Source organism: Trachurus trachurus, assembly GCF_905171665.1.
Source record: "Trachurus trachurus genome assembly, chromosome: 6".
Lineage (NCBI taxonomy): Eukaryota > Metazoa > Chordata > Actinopteri > Carangiformes > Carangidae > Trachurus > Trachurus trachurus.
This window is the reverse complement of record NC_139897.1, coordinates 3,115,899-3,133,744: the sequence shown is the minus strand read 5'-3', so window position 1 is coordinate 3,133,744 and position 17,846 is coordinate 3,115,899. Positions and strand designations below refer to the sequence as shown.

The 17,846-nt window shown below is 41.7% G+C and overlaps 2 protein-coding genes across 2 annotated transcripts; one reads left to right on the top strand and one right to left on the bottom strand.

Annotated features, from left to right (window-relative positions):
* The first annotated feature begins 541 nt into the window (after window positions 1-541).
* Window positions 542-4,419, top strand: ciapin1 (cytokine induced apoptosis inhibitor 1). Its single transcript, XM_083973167.1, has 9 exons — window positions 542-574; window positions 1,566-1,727; window positions 1,864-2,007; window positions 2,256-2,335; window positions 2,631-2,799; window positions 3,057-3,133; window positions 3,263-3,384; window positions 3,534-3,615; window positions 3,718-4,419. The coding sequence occupies exons 2-9, from the start codon at window positions 1,571-1,573 to the stop codon at window positions 3,826-3,828; spliced, it is 942 nt and encodes a 313-aa protein (XP_083829293.1). The 5' UTR covers window positions 542-574; window positions 1,566-1,570; the 3' UTR covers window positions 3,829-4,419.
* Window positions 4,420-5,039: 620 nt separating this feature from the next.
* Window positions 5,040-17,785, bottom strand: prmt7 (protein arginine methyltransferase 7). The gene is made up of 17 exons (XM_083972981.1): window positions 17,543-17,785; window positions 16,203-16,239; window positions 15,906-16,055; window positions 14,806-14,914; window positions 14,492-14,604; window positions 13,504-13,736; window positions 12,830-13,010; window positions 12,617-12,744; window positions 10,241-10,379; window positions 10,072-10,155; window positions 9,935-9,982; window positions 9,728-9,817; window positions 8,588-8,749; window positions 8,251-8,325; window positions 6,230-6,390; window positions 6,046-6,142; window positions 5,040-5,681 (listed from the first exon to the last, which is right to left on the bottom strand). The coding sequence occupies exons 1-17, from the start codon at window positions 17,635-17,637 to the stop codon at window positions 5,523-5,525; spliced, it is 2,061 nt and encodes a 686-aa protein (XP_083829107.1). The 5' UTR covers window positions 17,638-17,785; the 3' UTR covers window positions 5,040-5,522.
* Between the last annotated feature and the right edge of the window lie 61 nt (window positions 17,786-17,846).

The window sequence follows — 17,846 nt, the reverse complement described above, 5'->3', positions numbered from 1 at the left end:
AGGCAATGTGCAAAAACAAGTACTGAGGATATAAGGATATAAGGTGGCCTGATATAAAAGTATTGATAGGTAAAGTATAGGTGTAAAAGATATTGCAACGTAAGTGACAATTATATAAATAAAAAGTATAATATTAAATACTGCAGATGTGCATGAAATGAGAATATTGTAAAGTGACCATTTATATAAAAAATATTCCAAAGTAAGTGGCAATGATATATATATAGATATGAATATAAATATAATGAATGAATATAATATACTGAATATTTATATGAATATAAATATACTCATATTTCAGTGTAAGTGACTATAATATAGAAATAAATAATATTGCAGGCAGGGGTAAAGTGACAACAGTGTTCATCGTTTAGAATTACATGTGTGCCGATGAATTAATAAAAATACAAATCCCTAAAATATATATATAAAAAAGAAAACCGTGCGAATTGGCGATTGCGTGTTTTTTTTTTCCAAAACAGTCGAAAACGATTTTATTTTGAAATTTGAAACCGGAAACGCATCACACTACACATTACCCAACTTGACACGGTAACTGCCGCCAAGCTAGCAGGTAGGTCGCTGCGTCCATGCGATTGAAATTGTGTTTTATTTGATTGTCTTAGTCTCTAAAAGCTTTCAGCAACAACCAGACATGAACATGAGCACATTTTATTCACGGCTCGTCGTGTCCCGGTCTCTCGCAGTATTAAAAACGAGCTAATTAACTTGATATATAAACCGGTGTTTTCTGCGTCACGCTGCCTGCTTGATGCAACATGGAGCTAATCTTTGTATGTCGTCAACACCAAGTCAGTCCGTTAACTGCTCATTAGTCCACTCAACTGTTTTTTACCACTTCATGGCTCAAAGGCGAATACATTATCCTCATGTGTTACCTGCTACAGATAAATATTGGTGTTACATTGTTTTGACTCGAAACATTTTTTTAGAGGAAACCTTCGAGATCATTCTTCAAACCTTAAGAATAGTGTTTTGTTTGTGTGGTAAGCTGGTAACTAGTTTTCTTTTTTATTCTTATTTTATTGTCATTATCGACCAGCGGTTTGATATATTATATATGTCATTATGTCTCAGCTAGTTTTTCGTCATTGGACAGGACTGTGACTGCGACAGGCGCTTGTGCACCGTTTATAAAAGACTATTTATAGTTTGATGTCCACTCATTAAATAGTGATAATTCTTCTCTAACACAGTCCTTTGTTAGACACGTGTGGAGACTCAAGGGCATTGTAGTTAAACTCGGTGTCTGGTCAGTTGTCAGTTGTGATTGTCATCCAGCTCAAGAGAAAAAGACAAATAGTAACATCAAACTAAGTTGAAGGTGAAGCTGTTGACCTTTGACCTTTACTGTCACTGTGAGTTCAGTCTGGATGGATCCAGTAATGCCGTTGTTTACCTTTCTACCTCTTATGACACTGGTACTTGCTACCATATTACTCATAGTGACTGGCTCTCTGAGGCCTGGTGGTGTTATCAGAAGGTCTCAATGGAGATACAGTGACATTAGAAACGAGTATTACATCAACTTCTGCTCTCCCCAGGAATCATGGCCGACCTTGGCATCAAAGCCGGAGACAAGGTGATGTTTGTTTGGACACTGCCGTCAGCCCCAGCTGCTCTGAAGGCGTTTGCAGAGGAACTGGGTGCCAGGGTTGGTGCAGATGGCAAAGTTGCTGTGGAGAACATGGAGAGACTTTTGTTGTGTGAGTGACTTTTGGCCTGACAGTAAATAACCCTCTGTAATACTAAGTGTTTTATCACCACAAACGTAAACCATGTAAATTAGAAGGCATGACTCAAAAGTCAGGAGTAACATATTCATTCTTCTCTTCCCCTCAGCCTCCCATTCAGCATCCAGCTTCGACTGGGTGATGTCTTGCCCTCTGGCTGACAGCTCCTTCGTCCACAGCTCAGAGACTCTGGCTGAGATGGCCCGAGTGCTCAAGCCTGGTGGGAAGCTCATTTTGGATGAACCAGTTACTGGTGAGAAACACCTTTCAGTCTAAAAATGCCATGTTGGGTCACAGTGTATGGATTTGTAAAATTAAGACTACAATGTTCTGGTTATTTATGCGCATTGCTTTAATATTTATTTACATTATGTTTGAAGTTGAAGCCTCTGAGTTAGACGAGACGTTTGACTCTCAAGACCTCCAAGTTAATTGGAAATGCTACACGAACGTTTTTGTTCTCAATGAGTGTATTGGAGCTCATTTCTTTCTGTGTTGCAGGATCTGAGACTCAGAGTGTGAGGACTGCTGAGAAGCTGATGTCAGCGCTGAAGTTGTCAGGTTTCATGTCGGTGACAGAGGTGAGTCAGAGTGGATCCAACTCAGAGCTGCAGGATAAAATACACTCCCACAAAAATGGCTTAATAGTTCTGTGCTCGCTGCAGGAAACTGGCACACTTATCAAACCTTAGTGTCCAGTACAGGAAATAGTCCTTTAAAGCAGAAACACAATTCTGTACTTAAGGCCGTAAAAGGAGTATAAATCTAATATAGATTTTATATTAATATTGATTAAAAAAATGTCTTCACCAATTAAATGCCATGTCAAATGTCCTCTTTTTGACCTGTTGACCCTCTTGCCTCCTCTCTATCTAGATGAATAAATCAGAGCTCACTCCTGAAGCCTTGGGCTCCCTCAGAACAGCCACTGGTTACCAAGGAAACACCCTGTCCAGGGTCCGCATGTGTGCCTCCAAACCTAACTATGAGGTGGGAGCATCCAGTCAGATTAAACTGTCATTTGGAAAAAAGACAGCCAAGCCAGGTGGGTTCATGCATGTGGTTTTCTCTTTTTTCTGTTCATACAAGTGTATTTTTCATTCACGTGTTCAGTTCAAGGAGATCACTGCACCTGTTAGAAGATTAAAGCACTTGTTTGTCATGTCATATACTTCTGAAAGCACTGGACAGATTATGAAAAAAAAAAAAGTAATGTGTAGCATAATGGCCCCGTCTAGACCTGGTATAAACATTTGACTCGGGTGATGACGAGCTAATATTTGCTAACATCTGTGGCTGCAGCAGAGAAACCTGCTCTGGATCCCAACACCGTCAAAATGTGGACGCTCTCAGCCAACGACATTGATGATGATGATGTGGTGAGTTATTGACTTGTATCTTTAAAATGATGAAATGCCATTTTGTACTTATACGCATATCTTCAGGGGAAATAAGTACTTACTCATGTTCACCAAATGTTTCTTGTCCTTCCCGTGGTCTGTCTCCAGGATCTGGTGGACTCTGATGCACTGTTGGATGAAGATGACTTGAAGAAGCCGGATCCGGCCTCACTCAAGGCGCCCGTCTGTGGAGACGGAGCGGGAAAGAAGAAGAAAGCCTGCAAGAGCTGGTGAGGCCACATGTTTTTAATCCACTGACAACAGCATGCCATGGGTACATTTGGTAGCAACTGTAAAAGAAGCTCACTACATTGATCTGTGCTTTGAAAAGCATCTCAGTGTTGCTTTGTTCCTCATGCTGTCTGTTGTGTGTGTGTAGCACATGTGGTCTGGCTGAGGAGTTGGATGCAGAGAGTAAGGGAAAACAAAAGCCAAACCTTGCAAAATCTGCCTGTGGAAGTGTGAGTACATTTTTATGTTGATTTATTTCCTCTCCCACGATGCAATCCAGTGTAATGATGACGATGATGATTTAAACGATTTTCATCATCTGTTCATGGCAGTGTTACCTTGGTGACGCGTTCCGATGTGCCAGCTGTCCGTACACGGGGATGCCAGCGTTCAAACCAGGAGAGAAGATCATTCTGGACAACAAGACACTAACGGACGCGTGAAACCACAGATTTCACACATTTATCACTTGTGCTTCAAAACATTTACATTCCTTACTTTCCCATCAATTCTGAGTTGCCTCTGAAAACATCAGGGCCTCTGACACAATGTCTGGTGTAAGAGCTGCTGTTTCAGTGGATGTCACTGCTGATGCGATGGGGAGTCTGTCTGTCTGTCTGTCTCGCAGTGAGATGTCCACTGTTTGAAGAGTTCAGTTTCAAACGACAGCACACGTCTCGTCAGTGACTCAGCAGTGTCATACTGTCATAGAGTTTCTTAATTTGAGTTTGGCATTGCAGCTCTGACGGTGCATTTCAGATTTGTGCACCGTCATTGCAGTTTTACTCCTGCTGCCTTTAATTATGAAGATGATGATGGTGGGATTCAGGTGGGAAGCATCTGAAAGCACTGAGATGTATATGTAATGATTATTTAGTTCAATTTATATCCAATCACTGAAGTAGAAACAATATACAATCCAAGACTTACATCATCCAGAGGTCCACAGAAGAAGGATCCAAACTGATACAAGTTCACTTAGTGCTGTTGCTGTGCTGTTTTATTTTGATAAAATAAACTAATGCCAGACTTATGGTTTTCGTAAGCGTCTCATTTACTTCAATGAATGTCAGTAGCAATATAGACAGCTGATAAATTAAAGCTGAATAAATGAGTAGAGAAACATTACGGCAAGTACAAAAGATCCGAGCAGACCCTGAGCAAAAATGTTGGACAGACGTGAGTGAGCAGGGTCAGTGGTGTGAGGTGAGGAGATGTAGTCATGCTGCTGTTAGACAGAGGGGTCACTGCTCATCAGTACAAAGCTGTATCCTAAACCAAACACTTCCTTCCTCTTCAGGGATCATGACAACTCATCTACTGCACAAGTCTGGTGAAGGTGTGCTTTATATGCTGAGACCTCCACCTGTCACCTCACCTTTACATTCCTCAACGTCTAAGATACATTTTGGACTGACGTGTTAGACAACAGTCTCCAGCTTTGGCAGAATGATGTTCATCCTCCAGTGTAGTTGACAGACACAACGAATCAACAACAAGGAGGTCATTTCACTCACTTTGGAACCTGCAGAACCAAAAAAGACTTTCCATTGCAGCCTTTTAAACAAGAGGACCACCTCTCTTCATGGGAACTTCACTGCACTTTATATACCAGACACAGGAAACCAATATACAACTTTATTTAACATTTCAATAACAACACATCTGGCTTTGCCAGACCAGTGACCGGGGTAACTTGTCAGTCACCTCTTGTACACAACCTTCTCCAAATGTTTGCAGTAAAGACTAAAATGTATAAGTTAAGCACCTTTCTCATCCTCAGGTCTCTACCTGACTGAATGTCCTTCAGCCAGACAGTGATATCCACCTTTGAGGAGATGGATCCAGCTCTTTAATTGTTGTGGCATTGTAAATACTTCACTAGCTGTTTATAGGAAGCCCTTCATATGAATTACTTGCATGAAATGCATTTATGCTCACAATATAATCATAAATAATTCATCCTCCCACTCTGATGACACTAAGCCGGTTACATTACAATTTGTCAGATATTAATATCATAAAGGCAAAGTCACTCAGCACTGGCTGAAGCCCAGGTGTTGAATATGCAGCTAACAGTGACATAAGGTAAAAAGCAGTGTTCAGAGTTTGTCCTTCAGCCAGCGGTTGCTCCACATCACTGAGACTCGATGTTGAAGTCCATCTTAATGTCTCCTAAACTGGGTTCAAAGGTGAAGTTGTAAGACACTGCAGCTCTGCCATCGCCCGAGCTTTCCCACGGCGACCTGAAGAAATACACCCCCTGCTTCCTGTGTCGACTCCACTCACAGTCACCCTGTGGAAGGAGGCGGGACAAAGCAGTCATCAGGTCTGACAGACAATATTGACATTGACAGTCCCGGCATATGCTGCTCATGTACTCACTGTGCTGTTAAGGTGCACTTCACCCCCTTATGGCCACAAACAGTATTACAAAAGCACAGTTTTTTTGTCTTTGAAAACGACCCCAGAGAGGCAAGTGAAAAAATGATTTTGGATGCGATCATTTTCCAAAGTTTAGTGATCAGACTGAAGCTGAAATGACGAGAACGAACTGCTGCTGCTCAGACTGCTCAAATCAATTAGCTGAAACAAAGTGAATAAGAAAAGCTCATGGTGCAGAGATATTTAATTTGTTCAGAAGACAAAGGCTTTGATACCTGCTCGCTGATTGGTCCGATCAGACCCGCACTGACAGTTATGTCACTGGTTAGGTGGTATTCCATCCACAACGCGACACCATGGCAACGACCAATCCTAAAACAAACATTTGAAGAGAGTGTGAGGGGAAATTATTTTAACTCAAAAAGAATCGGTTTTATAACTTAAAGAAAGAGACGGTACCGTGTTAAGGGCAGAGAGCCCTGACTGCTGATTGGCTGTTGAGGGACACACTGAGTGAAGTCAAAGGTCATGATGGCTCTGGACTGGGTCAGGGCGCGGCACGGGTACTCCCACAGAGGGTGGGGCTCGGCCTCACGGGACTCACGGAAATCCAGAGATTTCTGGAGGAACAGATGAGATGAGTCAGGTTTAAAAACTCAGTTACCCGTCAGGATGAACAGCTCTGCCTCACTCATTGTAATGTTTGCTTTTCACCTGTTACCCTCCCCTTCTCATGCCTGTTTCACAACCACAACCACACCATTACTGTAGCTACTGTGGTGTCCACCAACATTCAGAGATACACAGCAATAAAGGACACCTCAGATGATGTAAAAACTGCCAACAACTGCAGGAAATGCGTGTGAATGCTGAAAGAAGCTGAATGCCATTGCTGAAGAAATGCTGAATGAGCTGAAGAAAATGTTAAAAAGGTAGAAGAAACTGTTGAAATACAGTTGAAGAGTTTGAGGAAAGAAAGAAAGAGACAGAGAGAGAGAGGGGTAGAAAGAAAGAAAGAACAAATGAAAGAGACAGAGAGAGGGGAGTTGTAAAAAAGAAAGAAAGGGGGTGGATAGATAGAAAGAGAGAGAGAGACAGATAGAGGGGTAAAAAGAAAGCGAGAAAGAAAGAAGTAAAAAAGACAGAGATAAAGGGGTTGATAGAAAAAAGAAAGATAGAAAGAAAGAAAGAAAGAAAGAAAGAAAGAAAGAAAGAGAGAGACAGAGAGAGGGGGATGGATAGATAGAAAGAGGTACACAGCGATAGAGAGGGGTAGAAAGAAAGAAAGCAAGAAGAAAAAAGATGCAAAGAGGGTATAAATAAAGAAATAATGAAAGAAAAGAAAAAAGAAAGAAAGAAAAAGAAAGAAGTAATAAGACAGAGAGACGGGGTAGAGAGAAAGAAATACAGAAAGAGAGAAAGAAAAAAGTAAAAAGACAGAGAAAGGGGTAGAAAAAAAGAAAGGAAGAGAGACAGAGAGAGGGGGAGAGATAGATAGAAAGAGATACATAGATAGCAATAGAGAGGGGTAGAAAGAAAGAACGCAAAAAGTCAAAAGATGCAGAGTGTAGAAAGAAAGAAATAAAGGGAGAAAGAAAGAAAACAGAGAGATGGGGTAGACAGAAAGAAATACAGAAAGAAAGACAGAAAGACATAGAGAAGGGGATAGATAGATAAATAGATAGATAGATAGATAGATAGATTTGACACATGTTAAAGGGATAGTTCAACATTTTTGAAAATTGGCCCATCGCCATGATCCCCCTAGTAATAGCAGTAGGTTCGTTACCTTTAATTGTTGGTCCAAGCTGCTTTTAGATCGGGGGAGAAGAATACCGAGCGGCGCAGCTACACTACGGAGGCTAATGGAATTTCTTGGTTTTGCTCATCAAACTCAGCAAATACACAACCAAAAAACTCAAAAACGCTGTGGTGGACAAGTTGTGACCTGCACATTTACCACGCTATGAGATAATAGCGGAAAGTTAAGAGAAGTGAAGCAAATACTCGGAACTACTTTCTTCAGTGAACCACTGGTCGGAGGGACACAGTGTGCGCACCTCAGCCAGTGCCGTAGTATACGGACGTATCTGCAGTAAACAGGCGCTTTTGAAATCACTCCGCCGAGCAGCCGTCTAGAGTGTAAAGTCCGACTTTGCCTCTAAAACAACTCCATCTCGCAACTTTCCGCTATTATCTCATAGCGTGGTGAATGTGCAAGTCACAACTTGTCCACCACAGCGTTTTTGAGTTTTTTGGTTGTGTATTTGCTGAGTTTGATGAGCAAAACCAAGAAATTCCATTAGCCTCCGTAGTGTAGCTGCGCCGCTCGGTATTCTTCTCCCCCGATCTAAAAGCAGCTTGGACCAACAATTAAAGGTAACGAACCTACTGCTATTACTAGGGGGATCATGGCGATGGGCCAATTTTCAAAAATGTTGAACTATCCCTTTAAAAGCTGCGTCCTGTGTCAACATTACCTGGACCATTTCATCCATGGGAGTGACGTCAAAGCCCTCACATGTCCCACATGGTGCTCTGATCCTCCACAGATCCTGACCAACAGGGTAGAGGCAGCAGTCATTCAGCAGTATTTATCTTTACCATAACACCTCCTTACTTTATTTGTTCTGTTACTGTTATAACATGTGAACCTATTCCCATATAATAAATGTGCATTCTGGATCGTAAAAACTGGACCAAATTCTAAAAAATGTGAAGGATGCACTACAGCATGCTGTATCCATACCTGGGCAAAGTACTGTGAAAATAACCAGAAAACATATAAGTGTGTGAGAGTATTCTCATCTGTTTTACCTGGAACTCCACAGCAACCATGTGCAGCGTAGCAGAGCAGGGCAGGATGGCGGCGCCGGGCTGCAGCAGTCCGGCCAGGGCGGTCCGACAGTACCAGAAGAACAGGGAGTGCCAGGGTAAGAGGCTGGTGCTGAAGTACGGTTCACCCATCAGGACTGAGATCTGTTTACGAGACAGCGTACACTCACATGTCTGCTGTTCTGTCGAGTCAAGTTCATATTTTAACCCACTTTGGAGAAAACCTGACAAATGTGAAATGTAAAATGCGTCTCTATCGTCTGCCTTCAGTCACCAGCTAAGTTCTCAGTGGGTTTGATACACGTAGATATAGTTTCAAAAACAATGCAAAATTAATACAATGTTAAGTTTATCTCTGTGGTATTCTACAGGTTTTAATGTATTTTATTTCTCTATATGGTTCATTGGCAGATGAAGTAACTGTCTCAGGTGTTACATGCTGCACAATGCCTCAGTTATCAAAGAGGTCGAAACCCCCCCCAAAAAAACATGTGAGAGTGAAGATCAAACATGATAGAGAAATTGAAACAAACCCATAAATGATGCATATGAATTAAATCTATTTAGAAAATAAAATAATTTAGACCAATTACCAAGTAAATCAAAACAAGTAGTTAAAGGGACAACGAGGAGTTTTGGAAAAGCGAAGCATTTTCACACTACATTTATGAGCCTCCGCGCACCGTGAAATTCTTTGACCGGCACAAGACAGACTCATGTTTTCATTCATCAAGAATTAAAGTCAGAGGTTCGAAGACGATCACATACCGTCGTAGTTATAACCAAATAGAAACTCCTCGTTGTCCCTTTAAAGGTTATTAATAATAAAACATTAGTTAGTCCAATAAAAATAAAACACAAAACCACAGCAAGTCATACAAATAAAAGAAATAATAAATTAAGACGAGGGAACTAGATAACTGGAAGGCACAGCTAAGCAGGGAAGTTTGCAGTTTAGACTTAGATACTGCAGGAGGCACAGTGAGAAGTTTTAAACAACAGCTTAACAGCTGTGTATTTAGTTTGACCAGCTTTGAAGCCTATGTGCAGGCCATGGACTTCCCCACTTCACAAAGACACTCTGGTGGAAGTGCCACCACTGTAGGCTTGTTCTGACGGTACCTGTTCTCCTCCTAAGTCATTACTGGTCAGCTGGTCAGGCCTCATCTCCAGCAGCTCAACGCCTCCTTTCATCAAGTTGACTTCCAACACCTGCAGAGACAGACAGAGATGTGTAGCATCAGCTCTTCTTCCCGTGCCTCTGGAGGCCGTGCTCTCATGTGGAGAAACAGTAAAGACCATCTGGTGCTCTAAATGGTCGTCATTTACCTGCTCAATAACCTGTCTGGACATTCTGGAGTTTTCCAAACCAAAGACCTGAACGAATAAAAAACAACAACCCATGAACATGAGTCTGACTGTGGTGATTGGTAAATGCATGAGCTCACATGATCACAGCAGAGTACCTTCTTAGCTCCGAGCATGCGGGCAAACACAGGGAGCAGACTTCCATCGCTGACGCCCAGACACACGCTGTCCTCTCTCAGAACCTGAAGGCAACACAGCCGGTGATGAGAGAACAATACCCACTCCTTCATTACCAAACAGTCTGGACGGACGCTGGACTTGACTTACACTTCGCAGCGCGCTGATGTAACTTTGTGTTCGCCGTCTGTCGTTGAGCTCACCGAAGCGAGGCCGAGTCCAAAGCAGGTGAGCCTGGCAGGTGCAGCACGGCCGAGAGGGAGGGGCTGCGGTCTGCGAGTCCTGCTGGCTGCAACATGGACACACAGACAGTCAGTCCATTAGCCGAGGGGACAGACAGCGTCTCTCTCCTCTGTTCTCACATTCATGACTATAGATAGCTCTGCAGTGTGATCAGCTGACACAGCGTCTGGAGCAGCACTTAGACTTCATGACAATGAAATCTGATAGTGACTACAGTAACTGAAGCAGCACAGACTCAGTCTTTTGCATTAGTCCATAATCATCCATAATATTTAGATTTAGAGTTAGACTCAACTAGTGTGTCCGACAGCAGGTTTCCATTCAGGACTCAAAGTGAAAATCTTGCAAATTGAAATAATTTGTACTTGAGCAAAAAATGTCACTTGTATCGAGTCGTATGATGTATTGATGTTTAGGTTAAGGCACCTCAATGCTCCTCTGTGTACCCAACAATTAAATGTGATTGGATACATTTTCCACTGCAGCCTAAAAGGCCACGAGCAGAGCTTTGCAGTGGTGGTTATGAATTATTCACTACTGATGATGTACATGACTTGGCAGCAGCCATTGCAGACTACCTATCAAACCATTATGTATCACAACACACATTAGCCAACAAATGTCCATGACTTTTCCATGACTTGGCGGCAAGTTTCCATGAGTATACATGATCTCTACACTGTCAATGCTTGGGCGATAGGACGAATGTATCGCCAATCGACCACCGGCTGAGTCCGTCACGGTTGATTTAATTTTTGGCGATTGTCTGGGCGATTTTTTTTGCATTTTATTTCGCCAAATTAATGGTCTGGCTCCACAGAATTCAACTCTAATTTACATGGAGCACAATTCAAAGCATGCGTAAATTGGATCTGGCAGCTATGTAATACGTATGTTATTCACACTGATTTCCGACGAGTCTGAATTATTTTTAGAAGAGCGTTATGGCTGTAATGTTCAGTGTGCCCTTATTTTGAAATCCTTGTACCGGGGGTTACTGTTACCAAGGATACTGAAATAAAAGTTGCGAAGCTCCGGACAGAGTTGCGGTGATTGTATCCACGTTATGATACGTTATGAAAACACATGTGTCTATCACAACAACGGATTATCAAGCTGATTATCCATACGAAAGGTAGGCTGCCGGTTCTCACGGCCCGGACTTCTGCCAATAGTTTTTTTTTTTTTTTTTTTTTGAGGGTGTGTGAGTGTGTGTGTGTGTGTGTGTGTGTGTGTGTATGTGTGTGTATGTGCGCCGAGCGGACCCGTCTTATAGAGACACGCGTCTATGGGACAGGCTTTTATTTAATTTAGAACAAATCTTATGCTCAGCAAAGATGGAAAATATATAGTCTAATATAATAAAATGTTTCTGTTGTTTGGATACTTTGGATCCAGAGCAGCATTCATTTACAAGTCAGCACCAATTAAATTACTTTTAAATAGCCTACGGTAAACGTAAACATTTAATAACTCGGGTCAGGTCGGAGTCGGACCACAGGCTTCTTTTTTTTTTTCTTCCTCACAGGAGACATAAGGTGTGCGCTGCGCTCACCTCGCTTCTCTCTGACGCGTCTGGTGCTATGGTTGTGACTGATCTGCTGCCTTGAATCCGCCCTTTATACGTACGCGTTCACAGATTCACAGCAATTCTGTTGAAATGATTTATCTATCACCTGCGCTCTGCACACGTGTCATAACGGCCGAATATATCGTCAACCGCCGATTTAAAGGGGTACGGTGGCCGATTGGAATTTTTTTACCTATCGCCCAAGCCTAGTGCATGACATATAGGAATAAAACTATGGAGAAAAAAATCATCATCTTGACAGCTGTACTTTCAGATATTGCCCACATGCTTGAGCTTTACACTGCTGACTTGTATCAACAGAACAGACATGTCCTGTGATTTCCAGCCTTCTATCTGTTATATTTAGCCTAAACTTTATAGTGAGGGGGTGGGGGTGGGGGGACAATGCCTGACAGCTGAGCATATTATTGTCAGATATTGTCCCCAGATATTTTTTATTTTGAGAAAAAAATTCCATGACTTTTCCAAAATTTTGGGGGTGTTCTTAATTTTCCATGACTTTTCCAGTTTTCTTTCAATACATACAAAACCTGTCAACTTGATGTATAGAGGTGATCAGTTATGGATATCATCAGGTAGTCCGTGATTCATTTGTAATTTAAAAAACTGAATTAATATTTTTGGTGTCTGAGTCACTGACTGAGTCATCCAGTACTTGTACACATATACATGTTGTCTGTGAGCTGTGTTACCTGTGGGACTGCAGGCTGTACCACAGACTGTAGTCGTCATGGCAGACGGTCAGGCTGAGCTCCTCTCCCTCCGTCACCCTGCTCTCCACAGGCAGGAAGTAAACACTCTGCATCCAGTGGTCCCTCCACTACAAAACAGCACAGCATTAACAAGGGAGGACCGCGGCCTGAATCCCAGCATCATGGCTTTTTTTTTTGTGTCCTGTAACTCACTGGAGCCGTCTTTGGCTGTGGGTATGTCCAGCTGGGAGCCATGGTGCACACAATGCTTCCACTGGGATCCATGTCCAGGTCCCACCACGACAGGATCACCTGGGCTCGACCGCCGGACTGAGCCACGAACTGGGAGGAGTGGGACTGGAAGGCACTGCTGACCGGCTTACTGAAATCCACGCTGGAAGGTAGAGACGGGGTGTAGAGGGTGTGTGAGAAAGCAGGGGTGGAAAAACATGTTGAGAGGAACATCTTCACCTCTGAACTCTTCTACAGGACAAATATCATCTCTATGCACAAGAAACTTAACTGGTTATTGGTCAAAGACAGACTATTGTACTCACTGTTTATTGTTATTAGAAATATAATAATGTATTATTATATTATGTGTGTGAGAGAACTCGTTTAGTATTACTAAACTTACTTACTAACAAAAAAATGGATAAAGCACAGTAACAAAGTGGAAACGCTCACTCTGATTTTGTTTTGTTAGGTGAGGCATATTGCTCACTTGTTTTTTGTATTTTCTTTGTTTTTAATTTTTTTTAAATATAATGTCTCTGTTTTTGTATTATTGAATGTATATTTGATACTGTTGGACCCCAGGAAGAATAGCTGTGGCTTTACCGCAGCTAATGGGGATCCGTATAATAAACGAATAAACAAAAACACACCTGAACATGGTGCAGAGAGGACCCAGCGGGGTGAAGCTGTCTGGAGACACCTGGCTCAGCTGGATGTCGCAGACTGAATGAGCTCCGGCACAGCGGCCCACGTCAGGCGGCGGGACCAGACGGGAGCCGCCGTCCAGCGCCAGTGGCTGCAGCTGAGCCCAGCTCCACAGCAGCTCTGACTCCACCAGCTGCGCGTAGACAGTGGCCCGATGAGGAACGGCCTCACAGCCCTCCTGCAGGGGGAGGAGGACCAGCAGTTACAACATGGTACAGGGTTCCTACACATTGGAAATTTCCAGATTCCATACTTTTTCCAGACCCTAATTTCTAGACTTCTCAGTAAAAAAAAATCAAATTATTTGTGATATTTGAGTAAATAGATGTGCATAATATAAAAAAAGCATGCAATTAATCATTTGTTTTCATTTCATTCTGAATGTGTATGCCATTATGTAACCAAGTCATTTCCTGGAGATTGTAGCTAGGTATAAAAATAGCACATACAAAATAATTAACCCAAATAACTTCAGATAAGACCAAACCCAGATAAGTATTAAGATAAATATATTTCCATACAATAGTTTCCATTTTCCATACTTTTACAGACCTGGAAATGTATAAAATCAAATTCCAAACTTTTTCATACTTTCCATACATGCGTAGGAACCCTGATGGTAGATGAGTTTCACCGTGTCTGCCTACTCCTCCTCCTCCTCCCATACTAGTCTCTGATTACATCTCATTTTATCCGGAGGAACAGAAGGTGAACAATTTGTCAATTTTGTCACAATTGCTGTGTGCTGTTCCCTCCAGGCATTACAGAAATATCATCTTGGCAAGGCTCAAACTGTTTTATGAGGTAATCTTAAAATCTTATTACCGGTAGTTCAATTTGAGTCAATTTGAAGAAGCTGTGGCAATATGATATTGTTTTCACTAGGCCACAATCCTGATTTGATGTCACCATCCATCACACACACACACACACCTGGACCAGGTTTTGATGAGCATGTTCATAGCTGGGCAGAGCTCCTTCACCTATCAGCTCCGTATCAAACAGCTCTGTGATCAGGATGTTGGCCTTCATTTCCATATCTCCATCTGGAATGAATCACCAGGACAAACAATGTTTACAAGCCCCCATCAGACAAATATCAACTGCAGAGATACAACAAGGTGTGTGTGTGTGTGTGTGTGTGTGTGTGTGTGTGTGTGTGTGTGTGTGTGTGTGTGTGTGTGTGTGTGTGTGTGTGTGTGTGTGTGTGTGTGTGTGTGTGTGTGTGTGTGTTGTTTCTCTCTGACCTGGCCCCACAGTGACATCAGTAGAGTGTTTGTTAATGATCTTGACCTTGTCAGCGAAGCCGTTCTTCTCCACGATGCGCTGCGCTGCTTCAGCCATGGGCTTAAAGACCTGCAGACACAGAGAGGAGAGGACACCTGAGGACGGGAGTGTTTCAGACTGATTGAGTGGGTAAGTCCATTAGTGGGAGGGACAAACCTTCACCTGTCTCAGTTTGACCGTTTTAGGGAACTGCTGGAAACTCACTAGTTTCCGATGTACGTTACCATGTGATGCTCTTTATGTGATGTGTGATTGCTCCCTGTGCAAACTTTACTGGTTTTACTATTTTGTATTTATATCTTTTTTTTAATTACTTTTTTCTCTCCTGTTTTTATGTTTTGTACCTTAAACCAGACTTCAAGTGCTGCTCTGTAAATTAAGTTTTGTTTTCTTACTAAATTGTTAAATTAGTTGATTAATCAACTGGCCGTAAGTAGTTGAATAGAAGGTTCATTTATAATACTTCTGATGCTAAACATTCAGTTTCCAGCATGTGTTATTTTGTTTCTTTTATATCTACACACAGTATTATAACAAATTGACATACTATCATCACCATTATTATTTATTATGGTGATGGTTATGGTTATTAAAATATTATATATAATAAATATATTAAATATTGTCTGGCTATGTTGCTCCCTTCATTCTTACTGTCTTATGTCATATATGTTGTCTGTCAATCACTGAAATTGCACAATAAAAAAAAGAAAAGTTAAATGAATCAATAAACATAAAAAAAAACCTGTATAATATCTGTTGGTGCTCCTTTGTCCAACCATGCCACTTTCGAGGTTAATGATATTCAGATGCATAGCATACTCTCTTTTACTTGTACTGGTAAAATTAGTGTTTTTGAATTCAAATTCGTTTTTGGAATTAGGACTCTGAGCCACACATGCAATTATCATACAGTTGTGTTTAGAAAGTTTACAAAAATACACTATAACAGAAGATATCACAGCATCTGCTAGTTTAATGTGAGATCAGTTCAGTACAAGATCACACCAGTCTTATTACTAAATAATATCTAAGAATTTCTTAACATGTATGTATGTACCTCCACAGCATAACAGAAGTCAGCTCCAGCAGTAAGGGCCATCATGGACAGGAGGCCTGTTCCTGTCCCAATGTCCAGGATGATGACCTTTTCCCCACGAGCCTTCACTCTGGCCACGGCCGCCCGGATCCCCTGGTAGTACTTCTCATTCTGAAAGTGAGAGTGGATGTCAGCTGAGGAACGCTCTGTGGTGGACTTGCAGCCCTGTGTTGTTGTGCCCTATACAGTTATGGCCACTTAAAACAAAGAGAAATACTTGTAACCATAGGTTTTCATGCAGCAATTCCCAACACTCACCCTGTCATGATCGTGCAGCATGTCAGCATAACACGACCTGAAAGATAAACACACTGATCAGACCAAACAGAAGCAGGATGTGTTGGTGCCTCCTGGCTCCTCCTCTGTTCTTTGGTGAAGTTGATCCTCACAGATCAAAGTCTAAATGTAATATAGCACACAAGATGCTGCAGACACAGAAAAGAATGACATAGGCACTAGGCAGGTCATGACCATGATGATGCTGCTGATTGTAAACACAGCAATAGTAGCTGTGAGTGATGTAAAAAATAATAATAAATATAAAAAATATCCCAATATGACTGCAAATAACTATGGCTTATAATACTATGAAACTATGAAACAGAATATAGATAAATAGAAGATAGTAAACTGTGAAAAAAAAGGAAATTGTAACTGGTTTTGAGGACATTGTGATTGCAGTTACATTTGAAATGATGTGATGTGATTTTTGTTGTGTCTTGTACAAAACAAACACATTCCTTCCTTTACATGAGGAGAATATGATTTATTGTCTGGGACAACACAACACTGATAGTACTACTGACAATGAACAACAATGTTGTGACACATTTTACCCTCATCAACATATTGCTCCTGGGGATTGGATATTGTACCTGATCATATTGAGACTTTGATTATATTGTGCAGCTCGAAAAATGTGCCCCAACATTTGATTGTTATTATCACATAGCTTATATAACATATAATAATACAATAATAATATATAACTGTGAAATGTATGTATGTATGTTTAATTAATATCGAAGATAATACTCTGATTATGTAGTTGACACTATATTATAATAACAACAGCAATAGTGTAATTATTAGTGATAAAAAGTTGTTAAAATATATAGTAGTGAAATTTAATTGTGGTGTGGTAAAGTATCAATTTAGGATATTGAGTATCGATTATATGGGATTTATCAATATGTTACTACAATTCTCTGGCTAGTTCTTTAGCTACACTAACACACTCCTTTCAGTGCATCACAGCTCTAGAAACTTCTTCAACGGTCTGAGCCAGATTATTTCTTAAGTGTTAACGAGGCTCGTACTGAACTTCACTCTCCCCGACACAAACTAATGTTCACCGACAGGCGACAACCCTCCACTATGCGCTGCCTCTCCTCTCCTCTCCTCTCCTCTCCATGCTGCTGCTGCTGCTGCTGCTGCTACTGGCTATCTCCTGGTGGTAACTAGTCGCTGCTACAGTACCTGGCTATCTCCTGGTGGTAACTAGTCGCTGCTACAGTACCTGGCTATCTCCTGGTGGTAGTCGCTGCTGCTACAGTACCTGGCTATCTCCTGGTGGTAACTAGTCGCTGCTACAGTACCTGGCTATCTCCTGGTGGTAGTCGTACTCCTCGCTCTCCTCCACCCAGTCCAGAGCGCCCGTGGCCGGGTTGGCTCTCCCGCAGAAAGTCTTCATCACCGCCGCCGCTGCTCTAACACTCAGCCGAGCTCAAAATGAAAAATACTAAATGTTTTTTTCTCCCCAAAAAATGTTCTTCACCAGTCTAAAGATAAACTGATTCACTGAAGAAGCATTGCCGCTACGGGAGCGTCCATCTTTCTCAGAAACGTCACACACGCCTCTGGTCACGTGACACACTTCCGTCCTTTTTTGTTTGTTTATCA